Source organism: Hemicordylus capensis, chromosome 2, assembly GCF_027244095.1.
Source record: "Hemicordylus capensis ecotype Gifberg chromosome 2, rHemCap1.1.pri, whole genome shotgun sequence".
Classification (NCBI taxonomy): Eukaryota; Metazoa; Chordata; class Lepidosauria; order Squamata; family Cordylidae; genus Hemicordylus; species Hemicordylus capensis.
The window spans coordinates 4040501-4055873 of NC_069658.1; the positions used below are offsets into that span (position 1 = coordinate 4040501).

Below are 15373 nucleotides of genomic sequence, written 5' to 3' on the forward strand. Positions count from 1 at the left end.
ATCCCTGTCTTAGGCCATTACAAAATCAGTTAGGTTAAATTTATTTCTTCCTCCTTTAAGGCATCTGGCAGGTGCATTTATAGACACATAGAAAAATAATGTTAAAATGCATTCAAAAACCGTGATGCTCGAAATACCCAATACTTCTGAACTGCTCTGAGCATTGTTGCATTGTAGGGTTGTGCGAGCTGGCTTGCATCAAGTCATCCTAGTTCTTGTGGTTCAAGGTCGAACCAGACCCAGCCTCCAAAAGAGGCGGGGGGGGGGGAGGTGCCAGTCCAAGTTTGAACCGGGCTACCCCCTGGTTCACGGAACTGGCTCGCCGTGGAGGGCAGCCACTGCGGGGGGAGGAGCTCCTCCAGGAGCCCTGCCAATGGGCAAAATGGTTACATTTCGTTATTAAAATGAAGCCCCTTGGCAGCAGGGAAAGGGGGGGTCAGCTGCTGTGGTTCAGAGGGGATGGGGCTCCTCCCACCTCTCTGCCAGCCTCCCAACTGATATTCTGGGTTAGCAGAGGACTGAGCCCAGACTATCAGTTGGGAGGGAAGCAGGGCGGTTGGAGCAGCCCTTGCTGCCTCCCGAGTATCTGCCATCGGCGGAGGGACTTCAGTTTAATAATGAAACGTAACCTTTTTGCCCACCGGCGGAACACTTGGAGGAGCTCCCGCCTCTTCCTCCTGAGTATCTGCCACCACAGCAGCTGCACCTGCGAGGCTTCATTTGAAAGGTAAATGAAAGCATTTGCCGTGCCCTTGCCCCCACCGCTTTAACATTTAAAAAGGAAAGCCTTTTTAGGCTAGGAGATCCACTGAACGTATGCATGGGAACTTAGCCGGATTCCCCTTTATAAGTATACTAACCCCTACCACAAGCCGGCCCACAAGCTGCCTCGGCAAACTGGTGGACCAAAACCAGCCGGTTCAGCTGCCTGGGGTGGCTCGAATCCGATCTGGATTTGAGCCGAACCAGGCTAACATCCGGCTCGCACAACCCTAATGCATTGTAAGGGTGGGGTATAAGTACTTCAAATAAATAAATATCCTCTGTTACAAAATACTTCCCCAGATAAATCTTGTATTGCTTCCATAAGGTCATCCATCCTGGGCTTACTAAACAAGGATGCTGCAGCCATGCCTCCTGCTGTCTGCATGGTTATACTGGACAAAATCAATGCCATCAGAGTCCAGTATGAAAGCACTTTGCTGTGCTGAAGGGCTGGCTGTCATGTCCACTTATGGTTTGCTGCTAGTGTGGGAAAGTGAATTCAAATCCGCCAAATTAGAAGCTTCACGGTCAGCTTGCTTTTCAAGATTGGCAAGAGCATGTTGACTAGTGTTTGGAGATGTTGTGCCCAAGTCAACACAGGCAGTCTTTACTGTGTGAGCAGAAAAAGTTTGTAAGAGTCAGTGTTTGAAATTTGAGTCACTTTGCCTTCCTGAGCTTAAATGTGTGCCAACCTTTGTTCTCAACAGTGTATATTGCATGCATCTCTTATGCGGTATGAACTGATCTTTTCCAGCTAAGTTTACTGAAATGCTGTATGCAATAATTTATTTCGATTAGCCAGCTGAGAGTCTAAAGCAAGCATGTTTATTTGCCCAAAAGTTGCCTCTTGCACTGGGTATTTCATTGTGGAAAGCCCAACTTGCTTTGTCTTCTATTTTGCTCTCCCTCTTAGCAACAAAATCCATCAGACCATAATAAGTATTCTGAGCCCTGTCATGAAATGAGCTATCCGTGGTCAGTTAAGGCAATTTGCCTTTTGTTTAAGGCTGTCACTCTCTACCCAAGTAGAGAGCTTCCAAAATGCTTCCCCTGGGGAAGTACTTTGCCAGACCAGGAAGCAAACAATCTCTCAATACTTTCTCCATGCCATGTCTGCTGATCTAAGAGTTAAACTACTGCAGACTAGAACATCCGTGCCTCAGAGAGCTTACATTCTCAGTACACAGATAAGATGGGCTTGATATAGGATTAAAGAGGATGGAAGTGGTTGACATGGTGGGAGACAGAGTGAAGAAGATGAGACTGCCCTGGTCCCAAGAGAAGAATCTGTTTTGCAAAGATGCTTAAGCAGCTTGATGCATCTGTGGAGGTAGGGAAGCAGTTTTCAGATGTAGGGGCCAGCACAGCAGAAGGCACCGACTGAAAGCCTGGGAGACAAAAGAGCAGGAGGCAGCAGTGGCAAGTGGAAGCCAAGACTGGCACGCTACGCTTTTCCATTCCAAGGGTTCTTGATATCACTTAAGCAATATCGGGGTGAAGCTTGATAAAGTCACAGAACTGGAGGATTTTGGAGCTGAAAGGGATCTTGGAGGTCTTGCAGTCCAGCCCCTTGCTCAGCACTGGAATCTGCTACAGCTTTCCTGAATCACTTCCTCTGTAGAACTCTTCTGGGTGGTGACCACGTGATTTAGAAGCATGTTGAACTTACTGCAGAACTTGAAGCCTTGTGGCTGTTCTTTGTATTCTATTTTTAAAAATGGTTTTTGTGTTAAAGCATTTCTTTTGGTTCCACAGGCAAAGCACCCCCCAACCTGCCCCAAGGTGTACCGCCCTTGTTACATAACCAATACATTGTGGGACCTGGAGGACTTCTGCCAGCCTACCCAGTAAGCTGTTTCCTTGTGTCTCCCTGAGATGACTTGTCTTTCTCCCCGATGCCCCAGATGTTGGTGCAGGTCCCCAGATCCGGTTATATAGGGTAGATAATTACAGATCACAGACGTAGTCATATAATGTGACTTGCCACCCAGTCTGAAAGTCACAGTATAAGTACTGCTTGGATTGATGTGAAGTTGGGTCCATCCTGAACCTCAAAGATAAGACTGCATGCTCTGCAGGGATTTGGAAAAGCCAGTGATGGCATCCTGTATGGACAGAGACAGGGATTCCTGCCATAGCAACTATGTATGGGGATTTTTTTCCTCTGAATGCAAATTTTCTTGGGCTTGGTGTCCAAATCTGGGCATCACAACCCTTGGAAACTGGCTGACTGCTTCTCCAGTCAAATATGTGTCAGATGGAGTCATGCTGTAGCTACAAACATGTTGATTTCCTTTGTCAGAACGACTTAAAATGGTTGTAAGAGTCTCTGTTTACTACAAGATTAAAGGAGCCTTGTTCTAAGTAGCTTTATACCCACCAGCTATATGCTTCCTCAGTAAATGTCTGACTCTCTCTCTCCCCCCCCCTTCCACTTTGAAGCCAACCTTAAAAGTAAATATAGTCCAAAAGCAAGTTGTCAGTGTAGAATTTAGAAAAAGGAGGAGGTTGAGTTAGAAGAAGGTTTAGTTAGAGTTCTAGGTCTAGATGAAGTTTGGTCTCATCCAGCAAGAAGATTCTTACATTCAAGTTGCTTCTCTGCTAGCGTTTTGTTTACATTATATCAGCTAAGGCATCTTTAACCATCTTTTAAAGAATTCAGAACTCCATGTATTGGTTCTCAGGGTGAAGAAGAGGATGAGCCAGTGTTGCAGAGTGGCTGAGTGTTGAACTGGGAGAGCCCAGGCTTCAAATTTCTCCGTCCATGAACTAACTTAAGTGGCCCTTGGCAAACCACATTGTCATCCTGACTCCTCATCTGCCACATGGAGATCAAATGTCTCTCTTAGGAAGTCGACCCGAATAACAGGCAGGAGGCGTTTGAATACCAGTTGCAAGGGAGCAATAGTTGCAGAGGAGGAGTCTGCCTTCGTCTTGTGCTTGTGGGCTTCCCGGGGCATCTAGTTGGCCATTGTCGTAAGCAGGATGCTGGGCTCAATCAGCCTTGGGCCTGATCCAGGATCTTATGATGTTATGAGATACTAACTGTACAGGTTACATTTATAGTCCTCCTTGCTATATAAATGATAAGCATTTATTGTTTAATAATATAATTAAAAGTTTTGTTTGCCCCCACAGGGCACCTTATCCTGCAGTCAAAACTACAACTCTCCTCTCCCTCAGAGTAGTGTATAAACAAGGCCCATGCATTCACTGTATCAGTTATGAAAGTGGCAGTTAATCACCAAAATAGCATTGTGACTTGGTCATCTTGCGATCTTAAAGTAACTCTGGATCACAGCTCAAAAACCTTGATTACATTTACCTTGATGATTATATGAGAGAAGCATCTTGTAACTTTTTCTCCTCTCTGTCTTCAAGCAGATTTATGGTTATGATGATCTCCAAATGCTCCAGTCCCGGCTGCCGATGGTAAGTTACTTCCCCCCCGTGGTGCTTTTTGAGCTCGTGTCCCTTAAAGATATGTAAATGTGCATGGGGAAAGTACTTTTCAAAAAATATTTGACACCTAGTCTGATAGCTTGTATAGGACTTTGGAATCAAGGCTTTCATTTTGAACAGAACAGCTAATCAACCCTCATTGTGCTTCTTACTAAATGCTTAAAAATTAGAGGCAGCTCTGAAGCTAGTACTGATTATGTGCAGAGTTTTCCACACTGTTGTCCATACATGTTGCTTCCGTGGTTCTATTTGTTAATTCACCTTGAGAGCCATGTCTGCATGGATATGTCTTCTTCGCCATGAGCCCTATTGCCCATTGAGATGATCAGGAGAGGTCCGTCTGCAGCTGCCACCAACCCGTCTGGAGGCTACACAGGGATGGGCCTTCTCTGTTGCTGCCCCAAGACTCTGGAATGCACACTCTGTTGAGATAAAAGCCTCGCCATCTCTTGACAGTTTTTTTAAAAGTCCCTAAAGACATACCCTTTCACCCAAGCTTTTTAATTTAACTGTGGTTTTAAATTGTGTTGAGGTTTTTACTTTTGTGTGTTAACTTAAGTTGTTGTAAACCGCCCTGAGGTGGAAGTTTGGGGTATTTGGATGGGTGGATGGAGCACCTGTCAGATTCAGAATGAGAGATATTCCATGAATTCTAGGATCTTTGTTTGAATGTTCCAAGCTCTGAAAGGTTTTTAATTGGGATTTGATGTGATTTGTAAAGGCAATCATAATTTTGAAATGGTGCCACTGAGGAAGACCTGACTTGGGGTCAAAACATGTTTGGTGGTTTGATATCAGCATCTAAGATTTTGGTCTTCAGTTTCATTGTTTACTCTCATGAAGGGATTCTACAGTTTTGTCCATCGTTGGTAATAATCTACAGCAAATTTCAGGATTTTGTTTTGCAACTGTAGTTTTGTGGCAATCTGGAAAGAATGTTGCAGGGAAGGCACCAGTCCCACAGCAGGAGGAAGAGGAGGAATCTCAATCCTAAACCATAGGAAAGGGGCACAGAGAAACAAAATCACAAAATATAAAGGGAAATATGGAGATAAGGGACAGAAATCATAAAATGATTAAAAGATTGTAATGCTTGGTTGAACTCACAGGTCTGTGGGTCAAGTTAGGGCGGGTTCTATTTTATGCTATGTCTGATGTGGTCGAAGAAGATCTTGGGGGCTGGGTGTGTGTCATATACCCAATGAGGGAAACACTACCATGCCACAACAGAGTGGCTCATGCCAAAACTGTTCTGACAGATGCTATGAAAAAGTCCAAATTAGAACCACTAATCCTGGAATAAAGTCATAAGGTCCTTCATGAAAGGTGGTTTCTTTAGTGGTTCATGCTGAGGATTGCACCACACCCTTGCAGACACACTCGGCATGTGGAATGTCACATCCTCCATGCAACTTCCATTCCTGGGTAACTTCTCCAGTCAACCTTTTCTCTGCCTGTCTCAACACCCCACACTGGCTCCTCTGCAACTAGGTGAGTTGCAAACCCCATTCTTGGCTGGCATAGGATGGCACCCATTGTGGGTTACTTCCACCAACATGCTCCAGAGGTAGGACTCTTCAAATTAAGGGGACCTTTAAGAGCCTGTGGAGGGTGGTCCACCTTCAGTTCTTGAGTCCTGCCTGAGCTCCAGAGAGGGGCGCTGCTCAGCAGCTGACAACTCTGAGGCCTACCTTCTATTTTTGATTCTCCCCTTTTTGAGGGGCAGTGTTTCTCATTCTCCTTTTCTTGGATAGTATCCTCATTTATGGCTTTCCCCCAATCCTTTACCTAAAAAAGTGTGAGATTCTTACTTTACTTGCTGTCTTGACTATTTCTTCAGCCTGCTATGGCCTCTGACCAGCCCAGGCAGGTGAATGTTTTGGTATTTTGAGGAAAAACCAAGGGGAAAGCTTTTCCTGCCCAAAGGCTCGGGCTCTTTGACGCTGTCAGATGCTGCCTCTAGAGGGGGAGCACATCGTGAACCCCAGTCACTGGGTGATGCCTTCTGACTAATCTGGAATCAAGGGCCACATTCCATCCCCCGCTCCCATGCCCTCGACTGCCACAAATCATTCAAAATATCCTGGCCAATCAGGCTGCATCCTAATCGCTTTGTGGGAGCCTCCTCAGTGATAGTTTACCATTCTACCTCAGTAAGTATCATTGACATCAGGTCTGTGTCTTTTTAAAAAGCCGGAGTTCACATTCTGTTCAGAACAGAAGAGATTTCCATATGAATTGTTTTAGATGTCTGAAAATGGCGGTGGGTAAGTGGTGGCCAGATAATCAAATGATTGAAAACAGAAACCACACAGGTGTTTGGAGGAGGGATAGATTTAAAGCATATTGCTGCAGCTTACAGAGTAGATACATGAATATATAAAAAGTACAACTACTAAAAAACACACCAGTAAATATTAAATTTGTAAATTTGTAATTAATTTGTAAATTAAAATGAAAGCTCCAAAGCATGTGTGAATGCTCTAGAGAATTCTTAAATCTCTTCATTCACTGTGAGGGGCTAGGCTCTGTTACTAGAACTCGCTTCTCTGGGATGCGGGACCTGCCTGCTCCTTGTTTGTTCATACATACATACTCAAGCATACATGTACATCCCACATTTCTGTAAACAAAATTTAAAAATGAAAAAGGATTGACCAACCAACACCAAAAACAGTACAAAAATAGCCAAGGTTCCAGGAGGATCTGGGAACTACAGGCCAGTTAGCTTAACTTGTGGGCTGGGTAAATTGATGGAAAGCATACTTAAGGACAAAATTATGAAAATATAGACCAAGCCTTGCTGAAGGAGAACCAGCATGCCTTCTGTAAGGGGCAAATCTTGCCTCACTAACCTTTTGGAGCTCTTTGAGAGAGGGTCAACAGGCACGTGGATAAAGGTAATCTGGTTGTCGTAGTATACTTGGACTTTCAAAAAGCTTTTGACAATATTCCCCACCAAAGGCACTCGAGTAAATTTAGCAGTCATGGGATAAGGGAATAGGATCATGTGTGCATTGGTAAATGGTTGAAGGGCAGGAAACAGAGGGTAGGAATAAATGGACAGTTTTCACAATGGAGGGAAGGAAGGGGTCCACCAAGGATCTGTACTGGGACATAAATGACTTAGAAGTTGGGGAAATGGGCAAAGTGGCCAAATTTGCATACGACACTAAACTATTTAGGGTAGTGAAATCCGCAACAGATTGTGAGGAGCTCCAAAAATATCTCTCCAAACTGGGTGAGTAGGTGACAAAATGGCAAATGTGGTTCAGTGTAAGCAAGTGTATAGTGATGCATAATGGAGCAAAAAAAATCCAGCTTCCAATATATACTGATGGATTCTGAGCTATTAGTGACTGACCCAGAGAAAGATCTTGTGGTGCACAGCTCATTGAAAGTGTTGACTCGGTGCATGGCTTGTATGAAAAAGACAAAATCCGTGCTAGGAATCATTAGGAAGGGGCTTGAAAATAAAAATGCTAATATTATAGTACCCTTATACAAATCTATAGTGTGGCCACATTTGGAGTACTGTGTAGAGTTCTAGTAACCATACCTCAGAAAGGGCATTATAGAATTCGAGAAGGTGCATAAGAGGGCAACCAAGATAAGGAAGGTGTTCCAGGTCCTCCTTATGAGGCGAGGCTACAGCATATGTGGCTTTTTAGTCTGGAAAAGAGACAGCTATGGGGAGACATATTGGGGTGTATAAAATTATTCATGGAGTAGAGAGAGTGGACAGAGAAATGTTTTCCTCCCTCTCTCACAACCCTAGAACCAGGGGTCATCCCATGAAACAGAAGGCTAGGAAATTTAGGACTGACAAAAGGAAGTACTTTTGTCACACAGTGCATAATTAACCTGTGGAATTCTCTGCCATGAGATTTGGTGATCGTCATTAGCTTGGATGGCTTTAAAAGGGGCTTAAACAAATTCATGCAGGACAGGTCTATCAATGACCCACTAGTCTAGTGGCTGTAGGCCACCTTCAGGCTCAGAGGCACAATGCCTCTAAATACCATTTGCAGGGGGACAACAGCAAGAGAGAGGGATTCCCCTCACATCTTGCTGTGGGCTTCTCGGAGGCATCTGGTGGGCCACTGTGTGTGTGACAGGATTCTGGATTAGATAGGCCCTCAGCCTGATCCAGCAGGGCTTTGTTAAACTGAATGAGCCAAAACTTTATGCTAAGGTAATTTATTTAGCTGAGAGTCTGTCATAAAAAGCCACATTTTGGTCACTCTCCAAAAGGCAAGGAGTGACGTAGGCTTGCGGTCCTCTTGGGGAAAGTGTTCCACAACTTAGGAGCTGCAGCTGAAAAGTTCTTGTCCTCTACCGTACTTAAGAACATAAGAACAGCCCTGCTGGATCAGGCCCAAGGCTTATCTAGTCCAGCATCCCATTTTACACAGTGGCCCACCACATACCACAGTGGCCCACCACATGCCTTTGGGGAGCCCACAGGCAAGAGGTGAGAGTATGCCCTTTCTCCTACTCCCCTACAACTGGTATTCAGAGGCATTGTGCATTGTGCCTCTGAGGCTGGAGATGGCCCACAGCCACCAGCCTAGTAGCCATTGATAGACCTGTGCACCATGAATTTGTCTAAGCCCCTTTTAAACCCTTGCAGGTTGGTGGCCATCACACATCCTGCACTTCACTCTCCACTCCATGCATAATTTTATATACCTCTATCATATCTCCCCTTAGTCGTCGCTTTTCCAAGGTAAAGAGGCCCAGATGCTGTAGCCTAGCCTCATAAGGATGGTGCTCCAGGCCCTTGATCATTTTGGTTGCCCTCTTCTGCACCTTTTCCAGTTCTACAATATCCTTCTTAAGGCACGGTGATCAAAGCTGTATGCAGTACTCCAGATGTGGCCGCACCATAGATTTGTATAAGGGCATTATAATATTAGGATTTTTATTTCCAATCCCCTTCCTAATGATCCCTTGCATGGAATTTGCTTTTTTTACAGCTGTCGCACAGTCAACACTTTCAATGAGCTGTCCACCACATCCCCAAGATCTCTCTCCTGGTCAGTCACTGCCAGCTCAGTTCCCATCAATGTATATTAGGAATGCGTGAAACGATTTGGGTACAAAATGATTTGTACCCAGATCTGGCTGATTGGGGTGCTTTGTAGACAAAACAAATAATCCCTGTGCTCAGTTGCCCAGATTCAGGTACAAAGCAAATCATTCTAGATTCGTGCCTCCATTTTGTGGCCAAAGTGGGTTGGGTGGTAGTGTCCAATGTGTGGAAGCTACCAACCAGATTTCAAAGAAATTGGGCAGAGGGGTGATTTCTAAAAGGTTTTTGAAGTTGGCACATCTTTAAGCTTTTTCTCATAGGGAATAATGGGGATTTCAGCAGCTTATAGCTCCATGTGGGGGGCACCAGGGTGGCCCAGAGTGGGTTGTAGTGCCCAATGAGTTCAAGAAAGCTGCCACCCATATTTCAAAGAAATTGGACAAAGGGATGTTTTGTTTTGTTTTGTTTTTTTAATTGAATTTGGCATCTCTCTGTGGCAGACTTGGGGCAGAAGAGTGGGTCAGGTGGTAGTGCCCCAATGGGTGCCTGCTACCACCCAGATTTCAAATAAATTGGTGAAGGGGTGATACTTAACTTCCCCCCTGAAATTTGCACGTCTTTATGCTTTCCCCCCATAGAGAATAATGGGGAATTTCAGTAGCCCCATAACTCCCCTTGGGGGGCACCAGGGTGGCCCAAAGCAGGTTGTGGTGTAGTGCACATAGGATGTCAACCATCCCCAGAATGACAAGCCCATGGGGCACTGGGTTTTGTTGTTTTCAATGTTTGAGGTGTTCTGAGAGTAGGTTCTATGGCAGGAAATAAGAATCCACAACCCTTTGCCCAATTTCTTTGAAATGTTGGTGGTAGCTTCCACCCATTGGACACTACCACCCACCCCACTCTTTTGCCCCTGGAATCCCTTTTTTTGCCCCAAATCGATTCAGGGTGGCAGATTTTGACCCAAAACAAATTGGGGGTGATTCGATTCAGGGACAAATAGAAAAAATTGATTTGTGCACATCCTTAGTGTATATGTGAAGTTGGGGTTTTTTGCCCCAATGTGCATCACTTTACACTTGCTTACATTGCATTTGCCATTTTGTCACCCAATTCCCCCAGTTTGGAGAGATCTTTTAGGAGTTCCTCACAATCTGTTTTGGATTTCACTACCCGAAATAGTTTAGTGTCATCTGCAGATTTGGCCACTTGGCTTCTTACCCCAACTTCTAGATCATTTATGAACAAGTTAAAGAGCACTGGTCCCAGTACAGATCCCTGGAACCTGTACTTCACACTCCCAGTTCCATATATTCAATGCTTGTTTGTCTGCTGGCTTTCTTGTGAAATCTAGTTAGAGCAGGGCTTCTCAACCTTTGGTCCCTAGATTATGTTGGACTGCAGTACTCTTCATCGCCAGCCACAATAGCATTGTGGCTGACAATTCTAGTCCCAACATCATCTGGGGTCCAGAGCCTGAGAATCCCTGTGTCAGAGAAAACTTCACTTTGCTGGGTTTGGACGTCATGGTGAATCCTGCTTGGTTGTAAACCATGACAGGATATCAGACTTTCACTCTTGGCATGTGAATGGGAGGGGGAGGCTCACGGAGGGCCAAAGCTTAGGAACATCACACAGAACCATATTTAAATGATGGCTTCCTGTGACAGCTTCAACAGTTCAGTTCTGTGTGTAGGTTTTTTAATAGTCTTTTAACAGAAACTTTCATTAAAAAATTTCCCTCATATAAAACTGTATAATGGCAAAGTAGTCAAATTTTATTTTATAAAATTATATATAAAAATAAATAGATAAATAAATAGATAAATAGATAAATAAATAAGGGCTTTGAACTGCTAGTGCAAGTTCTGTGGATGCAGGCTGGCCAAAGACTGTCCCTTCATAGTCACTGTTCTGTTGTGCAGCTTTCTAGACTGGCTGAGCTCAGAGGCTTTTTAGTTGCCCATTCTCTTCGTCAGGACATCAACGGATGTGAGACTTGTCCAGGCTTCCAGCTGCATGGCCTCCCAACTGCATGCCTTGTTTCCCATCTCTTTGAGAAAAGTTCTGATCCTTTGGAAATATCTCTTCAGTCTCAGTTTGTTTGTCCATTTGTCCTTATTTCCCCAGGTAATTTTTTCTCCTATGAGGCACATTTCAATGTGTTTCATTTGCTCATGCAGCATTTCAAGGAACCTGTAATGTAATTGTAGAATTGCAGAGTTTGAAAGGAGGCACGGTTATCAATCATCCCCTACCCACCCTCCCTCCACACATGCTCGCCTTCACCTTTGCCTCACCCACATTACAGAGCACAGAGACTGACCTGTTTCTGAGTGTGGCTGTCCAGCCAGTTTGCAATAGATCACTGCTTAAGATGCCAAAAATCCCATGAAGTATTTCATAGATTGCGTTTGTGGCAAGCTGTGGCTGCCTTATTTCCAGGATCTTTGTCGGAAAATGGAACTTGGTCATCTCTCCGAAGCACTCCAGAGGGAACTTCATGCCAGCCTCTCTCAGCAGCTCCAGACTCTGCAGGTTAAACCTTTGTTGTTGTAATTTCAGCAAGTTACAGTCCAGTGCTGTGGCTTGAGTGAATAACAGCAGCACAAGGCTCATGAGCCCCGCATGCCTGCAAGGTTGGGTTATCATCATGATTGCGTCCCGGGCAGTCTCCACTGGTGCACAGAAAACTTCTCAGCTCTGTCTGTGATCCAGCCTTGAAATGTGGTGTTCTTCCATCTCCCTCTATTTATTTGAGGGACATGTTTCCTTACATCATCTTCTGATCCTCCAGAATTCCCCTGGTTTCATTTTCACTTTCTACTTGCAAGCCAGAACTTTTCAGTTGTGATTTTTGTATGGGACTGGTCCAGTGGTGCAGCTAGGTGATTTTGGAACCTGGACTTAATGGGCTAATGCCGACCCCCACAACACACACACTTTACAAGATAAGCATCATCTACACATGTGCATGCACACGTGTGCATGCATACACATGAAATCTAACTTCTTTTTTTTTGAAGACCCACTTGGATGTTCACATTTAGACATTATGAAAGCACCTGCAGAATAAACTAAGTACAGGAAAACTTGGGTATTCATGGGGCTTCCGTTCCCCGACATTGCCACTGATAAGGGAACTGCGGATATCAGATCATTGAACTCAATGTAATCTTGGGTTAGGTTCCTGGAGGATGGGAAACCGCAGTAAAAATGGGCCAAAACCGAGTGCGAGGCTAGGGGGAGATGTGAAATAAAGTGGCCCTACCATAGTCTGTGCACCTCCAGCAGTGCTCCTCAAAAGTGCCAAAATTTAGGGTTTTCTGTGAAAAGCCGCCATTTTTAGACTATTTTTCGATAAAACAAGCCACAGAATGGCTCTGATTCACTCAGTGGTGGCCGGAAATGACTTTTGAGGTTATTTTCGGCTGCGTCCAATCCATGGATATGCAGATTTAACTCTTTTTCTGCTGTTTTTTCCATGCGTATACCGTGGTCAGGTGCCAATTACCCGACTGCAGATGATGAATTGGCGAGTAATGCGGTCCTCCTGTATAGCAAGCAAGGTCTCAGAGGACTTTTGTTACCTGCTTTTCCACCAGATATGACGACAAATTTTTTATATACTGCTTTTCAACAAAAAAATTTTACATAGATAATAAATAGATAGAGATAGAGATAGATAGATAGGCTCCCTGTCTCCAAAGGGCTCACAATCTAAAAAAGAATCATAAGGTAGATACCAGCAACAGCCACTGGAGGGATGCTGTGCTGGGGATGGATAGGGCTAGTTGCTCTCTCCCTGATAGATAAATAAAGAAAATCACCTCTAAAAAGCTACATAGGGGCTTTAGAGCACTTTACAACAGATAATTAAATAAGCAGATTAAAAATAAAATCTATGATGTACATAGCCATGCTAGCTTGCCATGAGGAAGAACTTTTTATTCCCTTCCATCTTTAGGCCCTTGTTATGCTGTTATCCAAACTTCATTGTGGCCTCATACCACATGCATCATGAATATTGCAATTCCCAAGTTTCTGTGAAAATAGAGGCATTTACCATCATTGTTTGTGCCAAACACAAATTCACGTAAATAAGCTGAATGTACTACGTTTTACACCAGAACATGCTCAGTGAAGGCTGGAAACTCCCCCCGCCCCAATTCCCAGCAAAGGTGGGGTGCAGGCGAGAAACACAGTGAAGAAACACTATTTGGGCACTTGGCAGGCACAGGTTGGGCAGTGGGGTGGAGGGAGAAATGAACCAGTGGCGCTGGAAAGCAGTGGATCTTCTCCCTTTCCTGGCCCCTGCAGCTAATGTGCGGCCGCCTTGCTGTGACTGCTGCTGGTGTATGGGATATATAAGTTGAGAGTAGAAGTCAATTGCTTGACATAAGCTTCGCCATTTTGTCTGAGTTTGTAATAAGATTTTGCTTATGCTGAAATGATTCTCACCCCTGGTAGTTACTTTTCTCACGGTTAGCAAAAATCATATTTAGCATGGGAACTGCAAGTTTTGAAGGAGCAAGATAAAGACCAGACTGGCCTACTGCTTGCACACGTAATTTATGACCTATTTCCAGACCCATTTCCAGACGAAAGGGAACTAACTATGAGTTATGACATATAACTGTTTCTTTTTCTGTAGCTGTTTTCTTAAGGATAATTTGGTGTATAAATGTGTTGCTTCTGTATCAGGCCTCTGTCCTGCTTTGAGCACGAGCCGAGCAGCACCTTTGCTACTTAAGGGCAAATAAAACTTTGATCTTAAGTCCTCTCGTCTGGGCTGATTATTGGGCTCCATCCGCCCAGGAACGAACCTCCCCTATTGGGGTCAGGGGTACCCCGATACTTCACTGCCACTGCCACCCCCACGTTTCTTCCCTTCCCCTGCATTGCTCCTCCCCGTTTCTTCCCCACCCATCTGGCTGGGGATGGTTCCTGCCACCCCCATGGCATTTCTTCCCACCACCCGCGCCTGCTCAAGTGGCGGTGTTTCCTCCTGGAGACACATTTGTAGGCTGCACTGTGCTGCTTACCCAGTCTGGCCCTGCCCCCTGTGACGGGAGGAGATTGGGCAGGCTGGGTTTTTTCTACAGGCTGGCCGTGGCGTGCTCAGTGTCCAGCACTGAAAGCAGTCACACCTGGCTGCCTGACACAGTGGCAGCAGTGTGGTCCGGAGGAGGTGGGGAGCATGATTTGTTGGCCCCAGGGGCTGTCAGAGGATGTTGGGGACTAGGTTTATACCCATTTGGGGTAAATGGCACCTCTGGGCAGGTGCCTGAGGTAGTTGCAGCACTCTCTCTCCTGCCCACCCCCTGCGCCCAATAACTCAAAGTATATTTTCCTCTTTGTCCTCCAATTTTCAACAAGCACAGTGAACTTAAGCCACTGCCAGACATCGCAAGTCTGATTTGTGTGTTGCCTTTCCCTTGTACGTACTGGTGTTGCAGGTGAGAGAAGAAGGCATGTTCCTCTTGAGTTTAGAGGAACTTGGGTAAGCAGGGTGACCAGTCAGTAGGAGTTTGAGCCGATTGTTTTTGGCCCATGGAATGATATATTTGTTCACATAATTTCTATACCACGTTTCCTGTCCAAATAGGTTTGTCAGAGCAAAGAAGCTTGGGTAGCAAAGTTGGGGAAGATCCCTGTTTGTGCCTTGGGAGCCATTGCCAGTCAGAACACTGTGTTAGACAAATCCACAATAGAACTCCTTATTTTCATGACGCATACAATGTATACATACTTTATAACACTGTTTGGGGCCTTTGGGACCTCTTTGATTGTCTTGTGGGGGGATGTTGTTGAAACTAAGCTATGTCTGGATGAGTTTAATGCATAGGAAAACCAGTATGCATCTAAACTCTAATTATGAGAAGACGCTGGAAATCTTATAGTTGATGATTCACGAAGAAATGTGAGCGGGAAGTCCATCTTTTATGTGTGTATTTGTAATGAATGACAATATTGCTATTGTTAAAATTAATAAAAATTGATAGTCCAACAGAAGACGCTGGAAATGGGATTTGTACGTCTCATGCTCAAAATGTGGGACTCGAAGTATACCCCTAAATCTACTCACAAACTACTATGAAGTGGATTCTG

The 15373-nt window shown here is 44.7% G+C and overlaps 1 protein-coding gene across 10 annotated transcripts in view; it reads left to right on the forward strand.

Moving 5' to 3' along the window:
• UBAP2 (ubiquitin associated protein 2) overlaps nt 1-15373 on the forward strand; it is a 173284-nt gene that overhangs the window by 135489 nt on the left and 22422 nt on the right. For 9 of the 10 annotated variants that reach the window (XM_053297005.1, XM_053297000.1, XM_053297004.1 and 6 more), the window contains 2 exons: nt 2521-2612; nt 4147-4197. In XM_053297005.1, coding sequence (XP_053152980.1) covers nt 2521-2612; nt 4147-4197 — 143 coding nt within the window. The remainder of the gene's footprint in view (nt 1-2520; nt 2613-4146; nt 4198-15373) is intronic. The other variant, XM_053296997.1, reaches the window with a different exon arrangement.